The 16,092-nt window shown below is 39.3% G+C and overlaps 1 protein-coding gene across 3 annotated transcripts in view; it reads left to right on the top strand.

Annotated features, from left to right (window-relative positions):
* Positions 1 to 16,092, top strand: part of LOC139160902 (PRELI domain-containing protein 2-like) — a 73,951-nt gene that overhangs the window by 42,623 nt on the left and 15,236 nt on the right. For all 3 annotated transcript variants that reach the window (XM_070739353.1, XM_070739355.1, XM_070739356.1), the window contains 2 exons: positions 6,408 to 6,465; positions 14,869 to 14,942. In XM_070739353.1, coding sequence (XP_070595454.1) covers positions 6,408 to 6,465; positions 14,869 to 14,942 — 132 coding nt within the window. The remainder of the gene's footprint in view (positions 1 to 6,407; positions 6,466 to 14,868; positions 14,943 to 16,092) is intronic.

Below are 16,092 nucleotides of genomic sequence, written 5' to 3'. Positions count from 1 at the left end.
CAACAGCTGATCTGCTGTCAGTTGGGAGAAACCCCCGTGGGCTCTGTGCCCCGCCCAGCTTCTCTGAGGCCATTTATCCGGCCCGCAGGTGAGTGACAGTAGCACAGGATGCGTCCGGAGCCTGTGCTCCTGGCCACTGTTCCCTCTAGCCTGTGTGGTCGTGTGGCTGCCCAGGCAAACAAACTCTGTGCAGGTTTTTCAAACCCCATGCGGTAGAGCCGGTGGTGTTTCTCCCGCCCAACAGCTGATCTGCTGTCAGTTGGGAGAAACCCCCGTGGGCTCTGTGCCCAGCCCAGCTTCTCCGGCTATGTTTGGGGACCACGCCCTGCCCCTCCTGCCGATATTCTTCCCGCCATTGGGAAGAAACAGGAAACAACCCCCCCCCAGGAAACGCAGCAGTTGGATGGCGTCGCCACTTGTGCGCAGAAGCGGTGCCCTGGGGAAAAAGCAGCTGTTGCCTCGCCCTCTCTCCATCTTTCCTGTAAGTTGACTTGCGGGGAGTCTCATTTTTTCAGCAGAGAGAGAGACAGTGACGCAGCCCCTTAAGTTCATTCATCCTGCCTTCTTAGACTTTTAAATATTGGAATTGTTCGTTGAAACAATAAGTGATCATATTACATTGGTCTCAACTATGTGTTAAATTGAAAAAGCTTTCTCACTGGATATTTTGTAGGGATAAAAAAGCCCACCCTCATAAAAAACCACCTTCTTATTTGGAGTCCTCTCATTTTTCAAGAATTCTCATTTTTTAGACATTGGCTTTGTTAAACATTAAGTGTACTTTAAATACAGGTTGATAATTTGGGCATTCGCGGTGGAGCCTCTCCCACCCCCTACCCCCCGAGGCGCATGGTGGGGCACAGAAGTTTTTGTGAAAGAGAGGGAAAAGAGAGAAAGAAAGAAAAGGGAAAGAGAGGGAGGGGAAGAGAAATGGAGAGGAATGAAGGAGGGAAGGAAGCAAGGAGAAATGGAGGGAACAAGGAAGGAAGGAAGGAAGGAAGGACTGTTTGGGGGAGGGGTATTTTTTTTATTTTTCTCTTAACATACATTCAAACAACACATTGTACCATCTAATTTTCCATAAATAAAATGCGATATTTTGTTAGTAACTAATATCAATCATCAAAAAAGTTGCAAAAGTTTTCTAATTTTGTCATCCAGTTACATTCATGTTCTTTTAATTAAATTCCCTCCTTAATATTCCTTCAAAAGGTATAACACCTATTATATTTCACACTTATTAACCATTATGCCAAAGTGCTTCCTTCTTTCTTTATACATTTTTCTATAAGCCAAGAAAACCTTGTATAGCCAATCAGATATTAACAAAAAAAAATTAAAAACAAAACATAGACATATATGAATTTCAGACTTCTCCCGCCGCCACTAAATAGTACGTTCCCATTTTGGTTTTTACTTTAAAATAAGGTATGTGCAGTGTGCATAGGGATTTGTTCATAGTCTTTTTTATAGTCCGAGGGACAGTGAACTGTCCCCCTGTGTAAAAAGTTTGGGCACCCCTGCTCTTGGACAACCCAGGAGAAAAAAAGGGAGATTGCATCCTCTTAAAGAGAGCTTTTCTCAACATGAAGGCAGCAATTAAAAAGAAAAGCCCATTTCCAAGATCCTGTCAGATAAAATTTACCTTGGAAGGAGTTGACCCTGTTTAATCTGCTTGGAAGGGTAGGTGAATGTGGGAGAGGACATTCCTACCTTGCAGTGCACCTGAAAGCCAGGTGGCAGCCAATTCTTGATGCAGTAGGTCACTTGAGGGTATCCAGACACTTGTTGCTGTCCAGGCAACCAGTTTTTGTGACAGATTCTGAATGCTTTCCAAAAGTAACCATGCAGAATGCATTGGTTATTCAAATGGGAGGTGATTAGGACATAAAGGACTGAGCAGGAATGGTTGCATGTGATACATAGGATGTAATTGAAGAAGTCTTCTTGATCACAGGAGCTAAGTTCCTCTAGCAGGAGCTCAGGAGCCCCACAAAATTGTAAAACACATCTGAGTGGGGAACGGCAGCCTTCTCAAAAGGCACAAATAGCATTTGCTAACATTATTTGCCTTATAAGCCTAAGGCTACTTTGTCTTCAGGGATCATATTTGAAACTTCCTCCTCATTCAGAACTGATACCTCCCCATTCCCACAAGCACTTCTATTGTGTATCTTTAAAAAAAATACCTGGGGAGTATTTGTTATCACTTTATAAACTAATAATTACAGTATGCTTTAAAGAGACAAGATTAGTACTGTATATAATACAGACTAACAGCAGCACCAGCATTTCAGGCACAGTTACACTACCTACAGCTATAGCATTGCTATTTTTAACATTGTCATAGCATTTATGACACCCTTTTCATCATTTTTCCCCTTGGACATTAATTTTACAGCAATTATTTTACTTCTCTTTGTAACACTACATAGGTATCATCGCCGTATGAATCTTTGAAAGGCTCTTTCCAGCGTTCTCACTGAAGTTTCAACAAAAACCATTACTTCTGTTTTTATTTCCAACCACTGCAGGAGTCTAGCCTTCTTTGCTTACTTCCCAAACAATTTTTATTTCATTCAAATAATGAATTGTTTGCATTTTCTCTCTCTTAATTTAGCTCTTTTTGACAACCTACTTTGCAACTATTGTTTCTTTTTGTGCAGCTTTCTCTCATCCTTACTTTGCAGCAATTTTATATGTGCCCCCCCACTACAATTTCACTTTATCAGTCCAGCAGCCATGCTTTTTCACACTTAGTCTGAAAACTTGAATGGCACTTTATTTTTTTTCCACTTTGTTCCACTTTTCCACATCTTCTTTCTTAGATCTACCTTCTTTTCATTCTAATATATCTTGCAACATACAGAACTCATACTTTCCCTTTCGGCAGCTTCATTTACTTTCTTTTTTCTTTCAATTCCTTCTTTTCCACTATTAACAATACAGAATAATGATATGTCCCATAATCAGGATCTTGCTTCATTTTATATCCTTCAGTTATTATTTTCAGTGAATAATTTTTTCATGAACAAATCTGATTTTTAAGTCATATACAATTTTTTTTACCATATGACTATACTTATATTTAAACCATGTATAGAAAATAGATTTTTTTTCCTCTGAAACTCACCAATAATCATTCTTTTTTATTCTTAGTTCTCTGAATGGCACTTACTATGACAATTACTATGTACTATGTTCTCATCTTATTTCCATCCATTCATGTCCTACAAAAATATTTTCCCCCTGGATTGCTTTCATTTAAGATGTTGTATGATTTTTCTCCCAAACTCATATTTTCATTAGCACTATTCACTGTAATGAGCTGTCGGCAACCTATTGATTCATACTTTCATATAAAGCCAGAACAAAACTGACATCAGTTAATACTTTTGACATATATTTCAACACTTTCACTCGTAATTAAATAATCACATATTTGCACATTTTCACCAGCTCTGCTCTGGAGGTTCAAGCTGTCCGTAATCAAATTTTTAACATTCTTTCCCAAGTGTTAATCTGTTTACAGGAAAGCACATTTCTAACTCTAAATTATCATTTCAGCGAAGTTGAGGGTATGAAACCATTTTGAACTCATGGTCATGTGTAAGATGTGGAGAATATGTTGTTGCATACACAATGCAACAACAGTTTTTTCAAATATTTCTTTTCTGCCAGTCATTTTTGCATTCCCACTCTCATCTTACCCAGCAGTTAGACCAAAGGAAGGGATAAAATGAATTAGACACAGAAGTATGGGAGAAAGATGTTAAACCACTAACATATTCCTCCACAGTGCATACCCATTTTCTGTTTTTTCTTTGCATGATCTCATCTTTACTTTTTCCACCACTACTAATAGTATAGTCTGTGGGAGTAGTGCAGGTGCCTAGATGTTAAGATGCTTGACTCACACTCAGGAGGCTGAGACTTCAATCCTAGGCAGCGGCAGCTGTTTCTCTTATCAGGGCGCAAAGAGAAAACATCTGTTGCAAACTGTAGGCATTAGGAAGGTTATCCATGCAGGAAACCTTCAGCTCCATTCAGTCAATCTAACTGTACCCTGGAACAATGGACTACAGGGTCGTAAAAAAACAACGCCCTAATAGTACAGTCTATACCAGTGTTTCCCAACCTTTTTTGAGCCGCGGCACATTATTCATATTTTCAAAATCCTGGGGAACATTGAAGGGGGGGGGGCTAAAGAAAAGTTTGGACAAAAAACCCCTCTCTCTTCCTCCCTTTCGCTCTATTTCTCCCTCTTTCTCTCTTTTCCTTCCTTCCCTTCTTTCTCTCTCTCCATCCGTCTTTCTTTCTTCCTCTCTTTTTTGCTCTTTCTCTCTCCCTCCTTCCCTTCCTCTGTCTTTCTCTCTCCCTTGCTCTCTCTCTCTGTCTCTCTTGCTATCTCTTTCTTGCTTTTTTCTCTCTCTCTTTCACTGTCTTGCTATATGTCTCTTTCTTTCTCTTTGCCTCTCTTGCTAAGTCTCTCTTTTTCTCTTGCTATGTCTCTCTTTTTCTCTCTCTCTGCCTCTCTTGCTATGTCTCTCTTTCTCTCTCTCTTTCTCTGCCTCTCTTGCTGTCTCTCTTTCTTGCTCTGTCTCTCTGCCTCTCCTGCTATGTCTCTCTTTCTCTCTCTCTCTGCCTCTCTTATATGTCTCTCTTTCTTTCTCTTTCTCTCTCTCTCTGCCTCTCTTGCTAAGTCTCTCTTTTTCTCTTGCTATGTCTCTCTTTCTTTTTCTCTCTCTCTGCCTCTCTTGCTATGTCTCTTTCTCTTTCTCTGCCTCTCTTGCTGTCTCTCTTTCTTGCTCTGTCTCTCTCTGCCTCTCTTGCTATGTCTCTCTTTCTCTCTCTCTCTGCCTCTCTTATATGTCTCTCTTTCTTTCTCTTTCTCTTTCTCTCTCTCTCTGCCTCTCTTGCTAAGTCTCTTTTTCTCTTGCTATGTCTCTCTTTCTTTTTCTCTCTCTCTGCCTCTCTTGCTATGTCTCTCTTTCTCTGCCTCTCTTGCTGTCTCTCTTTCTCTGCCTCTCTTGCTATGTCCCTCTTTCTCTCTCTCTCTCTTGCTATGTCTCTCTCTCTCTCTCTGTCTCTCTTGCTATGTCTCTCTTTCTTTCTCTTTCTCTCTCTGCCTCTCTTGCTAAGTCTCTCTTTTTCTCTTGCTATGTCTCTCTTTTTCTCTCTCTCTGCCTCTCTTGCTATGTCTCTCTTTTTCTCTTTCTCTGCCTCTCTTGCTGTCTCTCTTTCTTGCTATGTCTCTCTTTCTCTCTCTCTCTGCCTCTCTTATATGTCTCTCTTTCTTTCTTTCTCTCTCTCTCTCAATTGACCGCCACGTCAGGGCTCCCGCTTGCAGTCAGCTGAGAGAGAGAGAGAGCGCTCCCTCTCGCCGCCGCCTGGAGCTCCCTCTCGCCGCAGCCATCTCCCTGCGACTGCCTGCGGCCGCTGCAGCCCCCCCTCACACCGGGCCACAAAGGACATTTGCTGCCGACGCCAGTGAAGCTTCAGCTGGGCGGGGCACTGCCGGTACTTCCCTCCTGGGGCTCCCGCTCGCAGCTGTCCCCCGGCTTCTGCTCGATGCCGCGTTTTTCGGCGCTGTCCTGCTGTGCCCCAAAGAAGGAAGGCGGGAAAAAGGCGAGAAGAATGGAGCTCTCCTCCTTCCTGCCTTCCGTCTTTGGGGCCCAGCAGGACAGCGCCGAAAACCGTGCCATCGAGCAGGAGCCAGGGGACAGCTGCGAGCGGGAGCTCAGTGCAAGGAGCCGCTGACTGCGGGCCCCAATTTGCCCGGGGCCCGGTAGCGCGCTCCCTGTAGTACCCGTCTATCGGCGGCCCTGGCTTTGCGCCATGAAGAGAAAACGGCAGCAGGGAAAAGTCGGCCGTTTTCTCTTCATGGCGCAAAGCCACACAGTCCCGGACTCTCGGATTCCTCGCCCCAAGGCAGGAGGCGGTGGCGGAGAAGAGTGGGCGGATCGGGCAGGCAATGGGGCAGGACGGAGAAGCCAGGGGCGCGTTTGGCCGGAGGCACCGTGGGGAGCAGGGGCAGGGTGGTGCGGCAGTAGGAGTAAAGGGAGCCGCGGCTGCCCCTGCCTCCCCACGGTGCCTCCGGCCAAACGCGCCCCTGGCTTCTCCGCCCTGCCCCATTGCCCGCCCGATCCGCCCACTCTCCTCCGCCGCCTCTCGCCGCGGCACACCTGACAGTGTCTCGCGGCACACCGGTTTGGAAACGCTGGTCTATACTACATAAGACAAATGGTTGTCCAATCTCTTCTGGTGTTAAGAACATCTACAATGTCTGGAGGCAAGACAGGCCACTGGTTAATTGTTAAATTAAAACTTTATAGGTAAATAATTTGGGGAGATTTTCTTCTACTGTATAATAATTTCTGATACCTACACTTTGTATTTTTCTCTAGTATCCCAGTTCCTTGGAGAAAAATGTTATTGCTGTAAAAACAGTAGAAGAGAAAACAGGTAAGCACTTTAAAAATATTCAGCTCTGCCCTACTTAGCCTTGATTCAGTAATCTGTGCTTATAGTTATAGTTATGGTTATAGACCATAAATTATAGACCTATATCGTTATTAAACACAGATTATTGCAATATGTTCTATATGGAACTGCCCTTGAGGATGATCTGAAAACTTCAAGTAGTCTAAAATACAGCAGCAGGAATATTTATTAGAACTGGGTATTGTGAAAATATTAAGTCACCTTTCCGTATTCTTCTCTGGCTCTCAGTTCATTTCAATCCACATTCAAGTGCTAATTTTAATCTATAAAGCCCTTTAGGGAATGAGAACATGCTATCGAAAGGATTTTTATTTATTTACTTGAAGTTATAAGCTACTCAACTCCAATGGTCTTTTCCTGGATGTTTACCTGTGCCTGGAGGTTGTTTTCAGAAATGCCTGTCCCTGGCCAGATATACGCATACATTCCCATGAACACACACACACACACTTGAGAAGTAAAAGCTTTACTTAGAACTTAATAAATGTAGGCAATGACAGGCAGAGCTTTTATGTAAATCTTCTTCCTAGTGTATTCCCACAACTGCAGGGATTCGTTGAATGCCACTTTGCATGGACAGCTGTGTCTCCAGGGCGCAGGCCTCTTGCTTGCATATCTTTGTTTATGCTGTCTTGCCATCTCTTGTTTTGGGTGTCCGTGAGATTGCTAACCATTGACTTCTAGTTGGGAGGAAGTCTTGGCAACGTTGGAAGATGCTGCTGTCAGGTGTGTTGTGAGCCGCCCCGAGTCCCCAGAGAGGAGCAGCATACAAATCCAATTAATAAACATGTCAATACCAGCGAATGACCTTCTCCAATCTTCTCTATAATTGGTGTCACACCAAAATGTTGTCGAATGCACGAAAGCAGCGAAGTCTCAAATTCCCAGGCCATTTGTCTACAATGAACCCTGAATAGCCAGAGTGCAACATGGGGAGCAGAAACAGGTCACAGTCCCAAAATCCAAATGTGTGTCTGCAGAACCTGGTTCCAAGAAGTGGAGTTGTCTCAGGCAACAGGCTCAGGATGCAACTGCAGAGTTTTCCAACAAGCAGAGCAGTTACTCCCAACAGAATTACTGGACAATGCTGGCTTTTAAATGGATCCTATCAAGGACATAAATTCCTTTGCCATGGAAGGGGTATCACTGATCTGTTCTCTTCTGCACACAGTTCAGCATGCTCTTGGGGGGGCTGGGGCGGAGAGGAGTTCTGGGATCCAGCCTTCACCTGCTTCCAGATTACCTGAATGTTCCTCAGTCATGTCAGCCTCAGATGTCTATTTATGCTTCATTTAAGGCTGATATTTGCCTTGAGTATCTTCAGCTGCTTCCTCATTTTAGACTCTTCTGAGTCTGAGCTGGCCATCACAAAAGATCTTACTACTGAAATACAGCAAATAGTCACCAGGCAGAAATCTTTTCCATAGCAGCTGCATGATTCTGGTGCTAATTTTATTAAATTTTTGACACCAGGCAAATATGTAGTAATGCTCTCAACCTTTTAATATATTCATGTTCATTTAAAATTTGCATGTTGCATGGAAATGTTTTCATTAATTGTCATTTTCACAGGGTGACTGTTTTAATTTTTATTGTATATTTTAATCCCGTTTAATTACAATTTTTACATTGCAATTTTAATGCAACTGCAAAACTCAGTTTTGAAAAGCCACATAAAAAAGTTTAAGTAAAACAGATTTACTTTCTTCTTTGTTTAAAATGATCAAGAAAATGTTCAGTTAACTTAATGTAACTGAAAACACATTCAAGTATAGTACATTGTAGAATGCCTACTTAATTTTCATCCATTAATAGAAGTATAATAGAACTCTATAAAAACGAATCTTTTGTTGCTGAATGTATTGCCTTTGATTATTTTAGGAATATTTATGAAATACTGCATACCGTAAGAGTGACATGGTATTTTTACAAAGAATGTATAAAATACTTTGAAATATCATATCAATATCAATATTAATATCTTTGGCCTAATGAAACTTCTGTAGCTTTCTAGGTGGTTGGTCTGTATTAATACACTGGGTTGGAGAATGAATATAGTGCTGTATAGATTTTTTAGTAGCATGTGGTCTTTTGCACTTCTATTCTTTTCAGTAATGCAATTAATAGATTAACACAGTTGGAAAGGACCTTGGAGGTCTTCTAGTCCAACCCGCTGCTCAAGCAGGAGACCCTATACCTTTTTCAGACAAATGGTTATTCAGTGTCCTTTTTAAAAGTCTCCAGTGATGGAGCATCCACAACCTCTTAAGGCAAGCCGTTCCACTGGTTTATTGTTCTCATTTTCAGGAAATTTCCCTTAGTTCTAGGTTCCTTCTCTCCTTCCTATATTTTTTTGAACCCTAAAATAAGTGCTCGGCCTTATTGCCATGCACTCAAGCCCGAGTTTGCGGAGAGGGGCGGCATATAAATCCAATAAATCTAATCTAATCTAATCTAATCTCTTATTCTGGGGAAAACAGTATTGCTTCTTGTCCTTCCTTCAGGTGCATTGGAGAAAGGTTGACCCCCCTCTTTGTGGCAGCCCCTCAGATATTGGAATACTGCTATCATGTCACCCCTAGTCCTTCTTTTCTCTAGTTGGCGATACCTAATTACAGCAACCATTCTTAATATGTCTTTGTCTTTAGTCCACTAATCATCTTAGTCGCTCTTCTTCATTCTGTCAGAGTCCCGACATCCAGAGTCCACCTGGAGTTGGGCAGCTTATAAATCCAATAAAATAAATAAAGTAATCTTTTTAGTATTGTGGTGGCCAAAACTAGATGCAGTATTTCAAGTGTGGTCTTACCAAGGCCTTATAAAGCCATGCTAAAACTTCATTGATTCTGTCCCCTGTTAATATAGTGTAGGATTGCATTATTCCACTTTACATTAACAGAGGGACAAAATCAATGAAGTTTTAGCACGGCTTTGTAAGGCCTTGGTAAGATCACATTCAAAATACTGCATCCACCACAATATAATCACCATAATATTAAAAAGATATTGAGACTCTAGAAAGGATGCAGAGAAGAGCAACAAAGATACTTTTTTGGTAGCTGCCTGCAGCAGCACACTGCTGATTAATATTTAAGTGATTGTCTACTAGGACTCCAAGATCCCTCTTGCAATTACTGCTATTGAGCCACATTTCACCTAATCTCTATTTGTACATTTGGGACTTTTTTTCCTCTTATGCAATACCTTACTTCTTCTCTATTGAACTTCATTTTGTTAGATAGGGCCCATTGTTCAAGTCTGTTGCGAATGCTTTTGGAACTTATCTTATGGGTTGTTGGCTATTCCTGCTAACTTGTTGTCTTCTGGAAATTTGATGTGTTCCCTTCTATTTCCTCATCTAAATCATTTATGAAGATATTGAAGAGTAGTAGGACTGAGTCAGAACCTTAGGGGTACCCCACTACTTACTCCCATGAAGATATACTTCCATTAAGGATGACACACTGTATGTGGTTTGTCAGTCAGTTACAAATCATCTTGTAGTGATGCTGTCTATCCCACATTTTTCTAGCTTACCAAGAAGTAGATTGTGATCTATTTTATCAAATTACTTCCTGAAATCCAGGTATACTTTGTCCATAGCAATTCGCTGGTCCACTAATATAGTCATTTTGTCAAAGAATGAAGTAAGATTTGTTTGGCAAGATCTGTTTCTGACAAATATTGTACACGTTGGCTTCTGGTTATAAGTTTGCTTGCTATTAAGTGTTTGCATATCTGTTGCTTGATTATCTTTTTCAGGATCTTCCCAGATATTGATGTCAGGCTGATTGGTCTGTAGTTTTCTGGATCTGTTCTTTTCTCCTTTTTTTAAAAAGATAGGAACCACATCAGCATTTTTTCAGTCCTCTAGTATTTCCCCAGTACCCCAGGATATGTGAAGGATATGATTTAATAGTTCCAAGATCCATTAGACCCAGGTGCTTTGAACTTGCCTAGAGTAGACAGGTGTTCTCTTACACCTTTACACTTACGTTCTGTTTTTAGTAGGTTGGGCATATTTTTTTTTCTTTTTGAATGAAGACATAATAAAATAATAAAAAAAAGAAGCAGCTTTGCTTTCTCCTGCTTTCCATCACTTTTCTTGTAATTTTTTCCGATAGTGAATCAATTGTTTCTTTGACATTTTTTATTGTTTTTTGTATGTTTAAATAATGTTTTTAAATTATTATTATTATTTGTTGCTAGGATTAGTTCATTCTGAACCTTTGCTTTCCTAATTTTTTCCATAGCAATTGAAAAATACTTTCAGGATTTCCTGAACACCCAAATCTTTGGAATTTTATTTTTAACCAGAATATATAGCATTTGCTTGTCTTTACCTTGTATACTGTACATCCTTATGATGCTGTGCCTATGTTTTGGGTAGTCTAGAGTTTTTACACAAAGTTAATCAGTGTTTGTCCTTCCTGCTTCCTAGTTGTTTGTCCTAGAAGACCCACACATTTAACAGACCTATTTTCATTTCCTTTCACAAATGAAAAAGCATGTTATAGCATCCCTCATCATCCATGTGTTTATCAGTTCTTGATTATTTTACAAATATACATTCAAAGTAGTTCTAAGGTAATTTAACAATATATAAACATTAAAAATCCAAAATAAAACTTTTGGTAAAATAATAACTTTTGTTCACTCTTCTGGACTGCAATGGGCAGGGCAAAATCCACCAATCACAGTTTTTTACAGTATTTATTCACTTGTATCTAGTACTCAGTTAGAAAAATAAATAAATCTTTTTGACCAGCTTAGTTAATGAGGGCAGATAATCTAAACAATGTGAATGCTTTGTGTTAGCTCTTTGGTGGAAAAGAATTAAACTGGCATTCCAAACTCCCTGCATAGCTGCAATTGTGACAACATAGTGCTAAGGCTGTAAACAAACATCATTCTGCTTGGTAGAGGAATGGAAGGAGGACACGTTATAAATATGCATACATAACAGCAGGATAACATGATTTTAAGACTCTGTGGGCAAGGAAGGGAGAAAGTGATTGAAAATTGGTCTACCTTGGGTTCAATTAGAAATGAAATAAGCTGAACTTGGGCCAGGAGATGACAGGCAGTATGATGAGAAATCATTGATATGGGAGAAAAATAACTCATCTCTCATCATTTGAAGTAACATTGCTAGGGAAGGCTGATATGTTCACTTATCTAAAATAAGCTGCATTGAATTCTATGGTTCTTAAGAGTGAACATGCACTACCATTTAATTACTAAAATTTACTATATTAATATACACTGCTCAAAAAAGTAAAGGGAACACTCAAACCACACATCCTAGATCTGAATGAATGAAATATTCCCATTGAATACTTTGTTCTGTACAAAGTTGAATGTACTGAGAACAAAATTAAATTGATTGTCAATCAGTGCTGCTTCCTAAGAGGACAGTTTGATGTCACAGAAGTTTGATTTACTTGGAGTTATATCCTGTTGTTTAAGTGTTCCCTTTATTTTTTTGAGCAGTATATTTCTTGTAGTGTTAGATGTACAGCTAATCCTTAATTTGAAACTGCCTCATTTAATGACTGTATGAAATTATGATCGTCACAGGTCTGTAAAGCAAAGAAAAGGTAAAGATCTTGAGCACAGTTATAGTTTCATTTAGTGACCACTTTGTTTAATTTACAAAGTACCAATTGTAGTCACTAAACAAGAACCACATACATTATTCTGAGTTTAAACTGTTTTATTTGAAATAATCTGTCTCAGCAATTTTGGAAAAGTCTTGAGCTCAAAAATGCTGACATGAGCATCAGAAGAGTTGCTGAAGTTCTAAGCATTACAGCAAATGCTGATAAATGCTGTGGATATCAAAGGAGAAAATGTGAAAGGGAGGCCCATATATCTGAGTAGAAATGACATGATTTCTATATCATGAAAACTGGCAGTCATTCAAATGCCAGATGACTACTGAGTATATATATTTCGTTCCTTGGCCTTTTGTGGACCCTGGTCTCAAAATACAGCACAAGATAACAATGGTTTCATCTGAAAACAATGGTGGATTGCTCCCGGTTCCTAGAACCAGAAGCACCGGCAGTGGGAGACTCCGCCCATCCACCTAGAATGCTTCACCCACCCATCCGGGACATTTCTGCGCATGCACAGAAGCATTGCATGGGCACATGAGCAAACCGGTAGCAAAATAATTTACAACCTACCATTCCCTGAAACGCCGTTTACAGGTGAAATGTCTTAGAGCAGAGATGAAGCATCAGTAGATTTTCAGATGGAGCTGTAGTGCAGACTTTGGCATCTCTCACCAATAACCCTGCTGGCTGAGATTCCTCACTGGTTTCTTCCGTCCATTTAGAGGGCTGAGGAATAGAGCTGAATAAACATAATTCTTTGTTTCTTGCTCTGTAGTTTGTTTTTGTTATCATTTGCGTAAATACTCACTTGAGGTGCAGTGAAGTGAGAAGAAAATCGAGTTCTCAGTCAATTGCTATCAGGCACTGTACTGAGCTGGCATTTCCTCAGAAGCTTTAGAGATAAAAACTAGTTAATCCACAGATTCATAATCCTCATTGCCTACCTGCCTGGACCATCAGTTTTCTATTTATCTTTCTGCCCTGTAATACGTCTTCTCTTTCCTTGAGACTACATTCTGGTCAGACTTGAAACAGATTGCTCAGTGTTGCCAACCCATCTTGGGTTGCATCCCATTCAGTTTCATATATTTTTATGACTACTGCATACCTGCTGAAAATTATGCTGCAGTAGACATATAAGCAAATTCAGGATTGGGAGAAAATTCCTGTGAGCCATTTTTCTAAGGTAAAAGGTGAATCTCACGACGATCTGTGGTTGCTGTCAAAAGGGATAATTCATACCTTAGATCTGAGATTCATTTCTGTGGTTCAGAATAATTTAGCAATATCATCTGTGGACTGTGTCAATTATTTCTTTTTCTATTACTCAAACTCTACAGCATCTTTTAAAAAAAGTTCTTAGTCTTTTTTTAAAAACCACAGATTTATTCATCTATTGTTTCTTATCCCTAAATGACTGTCTCAATCCCCACCCACCCCAAAAAACCCAACTAAAACTCCCTGCCTTATCCATTGTGGCTGTCAGATTGGGGACACAGAGGTAGAAATGTCTTGTCATCAGGAAAAAAAGGATCTCATTCCAATATACATTTTGATGGTTTTTCAAGGTGTTTCCATTGTTTTGTCCAGCCCCTGTAGTTACTAGTACAACATACACTAAAAGGATCTGCATCTATTAATACAAATACTAGTCGGGAGTAAATAATTACTACTTTTGTTACTACTTTTGTGAGGAATTGGAATCAAGATTGGTCATTCCACCAACTCAGTTTCCAACTGTTGCCATAGATGTTTTGTTTTGGCTGTTTTTTTAAAGAAACAATCTGTTAGAAGGGATACCAATTTATTTTTCAAAATATTCAAAATTTGTATTCACCATGGTTTGCAATCTTAATAATTTAATATATATCTTTTGGGAAATAATCAGTATATGACTCCCTGTAAATATGTCAAGTGGGAAATCCGTATACAGTGCCACTATGTCTATTTAAAATGTACTGCAGAATGCTGTTTCCATGGAAGAAATATTCAGATAAGGTTTCAGACAGAGTTGCCTTTTCTCAAGAGCAAGTAATGGCCTTGCTCCAGGCTATTTGCCCACCCAGGTTATCAATTAACATATTGCTGAAGCTTATGGACTTAATCTGAAATCATTAAATATTAAAATGCAAATTGATTTTAGAAGCCAGTCACATTTGCATTGTAGGTCAATACCTATAATTTGAGAAAGGGACTGTGCTTTAAATTTCAGAAAGGAGCTTTACTCTTGTCACTGATTCAGTTCAGAGCAAAATGAATGTCTGTTGTCTAAGAAAATCGCTTTAGACTTCAAACATTGGCATTGCTAGATGGCAGAGAGGTAGTTTATGCTCTTAGGGTGTAGTTTAGAATGCAGAGTGAGAAGAATGAGCTGTTTTTGCTCTGAAGTGCTGACCCAGGAAGATACTTGAAGCTTGTAACTAGCAACACAAGTGCCTCCAAAATTAACTGCCTGCCTGCTATTTGCCAAAATGTACTATGATTTCAAGACAATTCCAGGAAGTTCTAAAAAAAAAAGAAGAATTTAGCATTGTTATCACCATCACAGTAGATTTAAATCAGTTTTCCAATATTACTAGGTAGGGTTGTTGGCATAAAATCCTTCCTAGATTAACATACTGCAATATTCTTTGAGTACGTAAAGCAGAAAACATTAACTAAATCCCTTTATGGCTTTCAAGCCTTCTTGCTGATATTGTTTGACTTTGTTTGTTATTCTGAAAACTTGTTCTTTTATTATCAGACTTGTGTACAGGAATCATATATCGGAGAAGGATCGCAACATGCCAAAATGTGATTCCTCACATTTTAAGAAAGGTAACTAAATTCAATCCATTAAAATTCATTGTAACGATGATAGAGACAAAACTATGCTTTTGTCCAAAATTCATTAGTTTAATTTTTCTGAATTACAGGTGACAACATTTAAAGTCTTACTTTGTGTCTTAGAGAGGAGATAGCTAGTGTTCGTATCGCAAAATGAGGATTTGTAATTTTCTGACAGTCTCAAAATGGGTGAACAGTGCAGTCAGGCGGTAGGGAAAGCAAGAAGAATGCTTGGCTGCATAGCTAGAGGTATAACAAGCATGAAGAGGGAGATTGTGATCCCGTTGTATAGAGTGCTGGTGAGACCACATTTGGAATACTGTGTTCAGTTCTGGAGACCTCACCTACAAAAAGATATTGATAAAATTGAACAGGTCCAAAGATGGGCTTACAAAAATGATGGAAGGCCTTAAGCATAAAACTTATCAGGAGAGACTTAATGAACTCAATCTGTATAGCCTGGAGGACAGAAGGGAAAGAGGGGACATGGTCAAAACATTTAAATATGTTAAAGGTTTAAACAAGTTCAGGAGGGAAGTGTTTTCAATAGGAAAGAGAACAAAAGAACAAGGGGGCCCAATCTGAGGTTAGTTGGGGAAAAGATCAGAAGCAACGTGAGAAAATATTATTTTACTGAAAGAGTAGTAGATGCTTGGAACAAACTTCCATCAGATGTGGTTGGTAAATCCACAGTAACTGAATTTAAACATGCCTGGGATAAACATATATCCAGCCTAAGATAAAATACAGGAAATAGTATAAGGGCGGACTAAATGGACCATGAGGTCATTTTCTGCCGTCAATCTTCTATGTTTCTATGTAAAATAATAAAAGTAAAATATTTTACAATATAGTTAACTTAGTTCTAGAATCAAAATAGAAATATGATTCTTGTTTTAAGCTTCTAATATCTTCAATTTTCAAATTAAATTACAATATTTATGATACATTGTATGTTCTGCTATGTACCATACCATTTTTAAAGTGCTATTTTAATCTTACATATTGAAAATATAATAATTCAATTTTACCACATTTTCTTTTTACTCTTTCCATGCCTCATCTAGATGGGAAAACATAAAATTTACAGGTATCAAAGAGAATGAAAAATGAGCCCAAATATTTTGAGTATTGTCTTGTG

This window comes from Erythrolamprus reginae, chromosome 2, assembly GCF_031021105.1.
Source record: "Erythrolamprus reginae isolate rEryReg1 chromosome 2, rEryReg1.hap1, whole genome shotgun sequence".
Lineage (NCBI taxonomy): Eukaryota > Metazoa > Chordata > Lepidosauria > Squamata > Dipsadidae > Erythrolamprus > Erythrolamprus reginae.
The sequence above is the reverse complement of the archived record's forward strand: the minus strand, read 5'-3'. Positions and strand labels throughout refer to the sequence as shown.